At 29.1% G+C, this 6,984-nt stretch overlaps 1 protein-coding gene across 1 annotated transcript; it reads right to left on the reverse strand.

The window, feature by feature from the left end:
* Positions 1-391: 391 nt before the first annotated feature.
* LOC111313621 (glutamine synthetase nodule isozyme-like) lies at positions 392-3,666 on the reverse strand. The gene is made up of 12 exons (XM_022914293.2): positions 3,545-3,666; positions 3,085-3,124; positions 2,889-2,992; positions 2,735-2,783; positions 2,503-2,609; positions 2,243-2,330; positions 1,787-1,915; positions 1,585-1,659; positions 1,443-1,496; positions 1,279-1,316; positions 1,034-1,193; positions 392-759 (listed from the first exon to the last, which is right to left on the reverse strand). The coding sequence occupies exons 1-12, from the start codon at positions 3,616-3,618 to the stop codon at positions 607-609; spliced, it is 1,071 nt and encodes a 356-aa protein (XP_022770028.1). The 5' UTR covers positions 3,619-3,666; the 3' UTR covers positions 392-606.
* Positions 3,667-6,984: the final 3,318 nt, after the last annotated feature.

The raw sequence follows: 6,984 nt of genomic DNA on the forward strand, positions 1-6,984 counted from the left end.
AGATAATAACAAAAATACAATAAAGGAAAGATAGGAGTAAAAAGAAAACAACGCAAATGTAGTTACTGTTTTTTTTTTTTTTTGTGTGAATTAAAGGAATTTCGAGTTTTGTGATAAAAAGAGTTGTTTTTCTTTGTCTCTTTTTTCGTGTGTAAAGTAAACATGTCTGCTTCCCTTCTCTTTCTACATTTCCTATTGGAAAATTAGGAATAATTAAAGGAGTGAGATTGTGTTCCTGTTCTGAAATTGCAGCTTTAATTCTGCTGATTTAATAGACTTTGACAAACTGCAATGATGTTATGCTTGAGCACAGATGTGAAGGAGCATGAATGACCAACATTTCAACGGCAGAGGCAAAGATAGCATATTTAATTGACATTGAAATTCATAATTCATTATTAACATAAGCATTCGTATTTATTTAGTAAATGCAAAGAAGCAGCAGAAACCACATTGCTACCTCAAATACAAGGGCAACCAAACCATCAATGGTACAACATGAAAATGCCAAGAAAGTTATACTAAGTCCCACTGAAAAACGTAGCTCTTTTCCTTTATACCATGGAAAGAGAACAACAACATTGCGAAGATGGGCCAGGTATGCCCTCATGGTTTCGACAGTATGGTGGTTTCTGCAATCATGGAAGTGACAACGTATGGATCCATGTTTGAAGCTGGCCTCCTGTCTTCAAAATACCCTTTTCCGGCTTTCTCAGTGTCCCGGCCAACACGAATGGATGCTCCGCGGTTTGCAACACCCTATCCAACAGTTGGAATGTAAACAACATTAGATCAGATACATATTTCAATTGCACACCAAAGAAATTAGACTGGTACAAAGAAGTCTATCATGAAGTAGTAACTACTTGAAAATAGAAATGCAAATAGAAAATGACAATGCCGACAAATTCATTCCGTAAGTGCATTAGACATGATAGTGATCAATGTAAACAATTTTCATGATGAACATCATCTGTACAAAAAAAGCAAAAGATAAGTCTTATGTAACATGTAAGAAGTGATTATATTTTACCCATGAGAAAGTGTTGATATCAGCAGTCTCATGTCGCCCGGTGAGACGGCGCTCATTGCCTTCACCATATGCTGAAATGTGTTCTTTGTGCCTTAGGCCAAGCTTTGCAATTGCTTTCTTGATAACCCCATAGCCTCCATCACATCTCATGGACTTTGTACTAAAACATCATGTGGACTTCATAATGAGGAAAAAAGAAAATAAAAGTTCTTCCATCAACTTCTTAAAATAAGATTAAAATGTACCTGTAATTTGTGTGAGCTCCGGCACCATTCCAGTCACCCTGGGATTAAACAACATAATTATGTCAATAACCGGAACATTAAAAAAAAAAAAAAACTGTAAGCTTAAGGTCCCTAGTTAATTTGGAGCAAAGCATGGAAAAGCTAATGGAACCAACAATTCTAACCTGAATTGGCTTAGGATCAAGGGAGAGCACCACTCCAGCAATCTCGGTAATTCTCTGTAATTGAGAAACAAAATTGTTTAGATCATAATAACAAGAGTGGAAGCAAACTCTTGATTATCTTAACTAAAACATGCTAGATTACCTCCAAAATGTAACGTGCAACCCACAACTCATCTCCAGCAGAGATGCCAACTGCTGGACCAACTTGAAATTCCCACTATAAAAGAATAAGAGAAGTTTTGCTTAACATAATCAATAATGGCTGAGAAACAATGAAGCAGCCCAAAAATCAGCTGCATAACTCTTAAAAAATAAACATAAAAGAATATATGCAGTCATTCTACCTGTCCTGGCATCACCTCTCCATTGATGCCACTGATATTGATTCCAGCATATAAACAAGCTTTGTAATGAGAATCCACAATGTCACGGCCGAAGGCTTTGTCGACACCAACACCACAATAATAAGGTCCCTGTCAAGAAACAACAAAAACATCATACCAGCCACTACTCCTCTAGAACAAAGAATTTAAAACCTCCAACATTTCCTGATAATCATGTAATTGGGAAAGCAAGTGCCAGTTAGAAAAAAGAGTATGTTATAAAACTGCTTTAAAGTTTCATAATATCTGAAAAAAATGGCATCACAAAAGAGCAATTACATGCTAGTGTGAATGCATGATGGTTTCTTTATTCCTATGAAGGCCAAAAGTTGGTTGACAAATAAACATAAGCCAGATAATTATGAGTGTAGCAATCAATGAATTATAGAGAACAACAAAGCAAATAAAATTCATTACTTGAGGTCCTGGGTAGCCACCGAGTGGCCATCCAATTGGCCATTTAACATCTTTCTGCAACAAGGTGTACTCCTGCTCAATTGCACACCTGTTCTCCCATATCAGATTGAAAGCAAATCAACACAAATATACAAAGCATAGATATTATATCACACAGTCTGAAATAGTTTAAAGATTTGGCTCTCTTCTTACCCCTAGGCCTCGTTCAATTTAACCAAACAAAAATGGAAGAATAACACGGCAATATATAGGAAATATACCAGGGTTCTTCTGCGACGACATCAGGATGGCTAAATATCTTTGCAGCGTTGTATCTTTTGTTTGTAGGAATTGGCTCACCAGCTGGAGTGTAAGCATCACACATGACCTAACTCAATCATCAAAGTTTAAAAAGTCAATTCCATGATATGAAAGTTAGCGGTCAATAATACATTTAAGTCCAAAGAAATTGGATAACAATCACAAAATATAGCAAGATGAAACAGAACTTACAAGAATATTGTTACCCCTTCTAAATGGATCTTTGAAGATAGCTTGAGGACTATTCCATGTAAACAAAAATACATCAACATCTAACAGGAAAGAATAAAAGGCTAAAGAACCAAAGATTCCAATTTCCGGTTTTCTTTTAAAAGAAAAAACATACTATAAGATTACTTCACTATCTTCTCCAGGGGCTTGACCAGTGCTGGAACCGTCATAATTCCACTTGGGAAGCTTTGAAGGATCGCTAACAGGTCCAGAAAGAGTCTTTATATAACAACAAGAACAGAAAAACATAAGCATTAAACGAAAGAACAAATAGCAGAAAAAACAAGTTGAAAAGAGACAAAATCAAATACCCTTGCTTTGCTTCTGAGGTCCATGCCAGATCCACCAATCCTATTCAATAATTTAAAAAAGCAAAAGCTTCCATTATTAACAAAGATCAAAAGCAAAGGAAAGTTGCCATGGAAATTACTTGTTAAGCTATTGAACAATCAACAAAGAAAAGCAAAGTATACCCATCGTTAGGCCAGGAGAAAGCAATCAACTGTAAAAGATAACAACATAAGATAACCAAAAAGAAAAAGGCAAACGACCCCCTTATCGACTGAAAAGAGAAACTTTCTCGATTATGTAAGCAAGTGAAACAGAGATTATGCAAAAAAACACTGAAAATGAAAATAAAAAACAAACCCATTGAAGGGAACACTGAGTTAAGACATATTTTGAAACCAAAGAAGCGTATATATTTATGAAATAGAAATTATATAGAAAATGATTTTGTCCAAAGGATGAGACAGGAGAGCAGAGACCGACCATATGTATTCAGCAATGATTTTGCCAGTGCAGTCTGAGAGATCAAGGTTAACTATAGCTGAAAGAAGCGACATATTCTTCGAAAGAATAGATTTTCTCTTTCACTTTCCCTCAGAAAGAACGAAGCAAAACTCAGACAGAGGTTGCCTTTTATAGTGCCATTGCTGCTTCTGTTGAGTTCACAACTTCAAAGCATTCTTAAAGCTTTACAATTGTTTTTATTTTTTTAGTACGTGTAATTTTTTAATTTTATACATTTTTTAATGTTATCCTACAAAAATGTCCCTGAATAATTTTTCTTTTTAAAAATGTTTATATTTTTAATAAATAAATAAATAATGATGTATTATTAGTATTAATAAAGTGTTCAAAAACTGGGTACTACTCGTAATTTCTGTTGCTGGTGGGAATCTAAATCAACAGTCGGAAAAGTCCAGCTTAATAGAGTTTAATTTACCGGCTAACTTGTTTAGCCTGTTTCCTTTATAGAAAAGTCCCTCCTTATTTGTTTATTTTTCTTTAATGAGTAGCAGTCTCGATGTAATCAAAGATAAATATACAATTTTTTTTATCAATTATTTGATTTATTAATAAAAAGTTAAAATTTTAATTTTAATGATTAAAATTTAATCTTAGATAATATCAAATATAATAATGTTTCAATAAAAGAATGTAATAATTCTTATTCTGATAGATGTCATTTTAAATTAAAATTAAGTTATATCCATAATGTAACTTAAATTTTATCAAATGAACTAATAAAGTACTAAAAAATTTTACCAAAAATTAAGAATATAGAAATTGATTTTTATTACATGAAATTATCGTAGTAAATTTTTATTTTCTTATAATAAGAATTTTGAAGAATAAATTTTATTTCTAATATTTAATTTTAGTTTCAGTTTAGTTCTTAATTTCTGAATTATTCCGATTAATTTCTTAATTTTTTAGACCAAAATTTTAACAAAAAAAAAAAAGAATCAAAATTACGGCATTTTAAAAAGTTAAGAATTCAAATTAAACAATTTAAGGATTAGAGATTAAATTGAAACAAAAAAGTTGAGGATTATAAATGGAATTTATCGAAAATTTTACATTTTGTACAAAATATTTTGATATTTGATTAAAATATTTTTGTTTGGCGAGTGTAATTTATAAAAAATATTTATTTAAATTTATTTGAATGGATTAAATGATAAATATTTGAGAGAATTTTATTTTATTGAATTTTAATAATTAAAATTTAATAATTAATTTTTAAATTAAATGAATATAATTAAAATAAGATAAAAATTTAAAACTTTAATTTTATGTAATTAAGTATGGAAGACTTATTTTTACTTTTGTAATTTGAGTATTATCACTATGATAAAAAAAAAAAAAAATCTAAAATGATCTTGAAACGTAGTCTGTATTTGCAGGACTTGTTGTTTTTTTATTTAAGCTTAATGTGAATTCAACCGAATTTTTAATAAGCACGCATAGAAGTGGTAAACGCATTATATTTGTGTTTGGATTACAAATTTGTGACGTGTGATCATATGCAGCTTCAGTATGTCACTGGACCCTTATTTAACATTTTAAAAATTTTGTTAAGGCTCAAGCTAAATAGGCTTAAAATATCAAAATATTATTATTAATATTTTAAAATATATTTTAAATTTTAAAATTTAATTAATTAATTAATATTTCAAACCAACTTCAAACTTAAAAATTTTATCAAAACCGTGACTCAAATCGAATTAAGTTCGAGAGCTAAATGAATAATTTAATTTGTTCACAGGTCTAATCTTAGTTTAATGAAAAAAAAAACCCTTGAAATTTTGAGAGATTTTTAATTTAAGTTTTAATATGTATTGTTTTAGTTTAATTTTATGTTAAATTTATTTAATTATATATTAATTTGTTAGTTAATTTGTGTATTCAATTTAATTCATTAAAATTTTATTTGAAGTTAATATTAATTATTATAGTTTTATTTTGAATTAGTAATTTCATTAAAAATAATAAATAAATATTAACAATATAAAAGAAATAGCAAGTTAGAGTAAATATGACAAATTTCTTGTTTACTTTTTCTTCCGTTTCGAAGGAGACATTATTTCAACATTTCTTTTCTAATAAAGAAAAATTTTAAAAAAAGTACTGAAAATAACAGGCAACAGGAAAGCACGTTGTACGGCAAAGGAAGATGCGTCCACAAACGTCATGCCTCCCCCGCGAATCGAAGGAAATAGTGAAAGTGGATCCTTAGTGGACCCAAAGCCACGTCATTCGAATAACTTCCAATCACATTTTTCAATTTTAAGCAACATTTTTCCTTTTAAAGAAAAAAGAATATTTTTTTGCCCAATTTGTTCAAAGGGGATAAAAGCTTTAGCTAAAAATTTAAACTTAGGACTTAACGTCGGGGATGCTATTCAATTAAAAATTAAATATATTATTTTAATTGAATTAAGATTAAAATATCAATTTATAATAATTTAAAATTTTTTAATGAGTATAAAATACACATACTATTAATTCTTTAATGGTAACACATGTCAAAAAAATATAAAAGATGATAAAAATTTTGACTAAAAATAAAAAGATAAAATGAAATTTTTTTATATCACTCTTATTTTTTTCATCTTCTCTTTTTAAGACTTTACTCTTTCTCCACTCTACGCAAGCTTTCAAATCTCTATTTTGTCTAAAACTTTCTTGCTTGTTTGCAAGAGATAGGAGAGTGAAGATATTCTTACAATAATGGCAATAACATAGTTGAGTTTTGACTAAAGTAAGTTTGATTTTACTTTATTAAACTAGCAATAATAATGTGAGCATCCAAATGTATGTTGTTTATAGCATCTACGATAACAACGTAAGATGAGAATCAATAATAAAATGATTAATTTGAATTTGGATCTTGATATGTCGAATGAAGCGAGGGAATTATGAGTTTGAAAAAAAATAAAGGATTTTGCCAAAATCATTGCAACCTTAATCTTGAAAATCTAATTTTCTTTTTAATAAATAAAAAAACTACTTTCATTTTCTTATCACAAAATTGAATTTTGGGATAATTTTTAAATTAAGTTTTGGTTCTTTTTTATATGAGTTATTTTTTTATGTCTCAAATTATTTGGTAACTATTTACTGGTGAGGATTATGGTGATAGCTTAGGTTAAATACATATATGATCCATGTATCTTAAAATGATTTTGATATTAGTATCTAAAATTTTTTTTTATTATATCGGTATCTGAACTTTCAAATCGTTATTATATTGATTTTTTATATTAACACCATTAAACAATTTTGCTAATGTAGCATGAACAATTAATAAGATTTTGACACGTGTTAAAAAAGTCTAATCAATACTATATCATCATTATTATATCAGCATAAAAACAAAAATTTTCAAAAAAATTCTAAAATTTTTTTAAAATTTTAAAAAA

Source organism: Durio zibethinus, chromosome 23, assembly GCF_047325235.1.
Source record: "Durio zibethinus cultivar Kanyao isolate XHJ-2024 chromosome 23, ASM4732523v1, whole genome shotgun sequence".
NCBI lineage: Eukaryota > Viridiplantae > Streptophyta > Magnoliopsida > Malvales > Malvaceae > Durio > Durio zibethinus.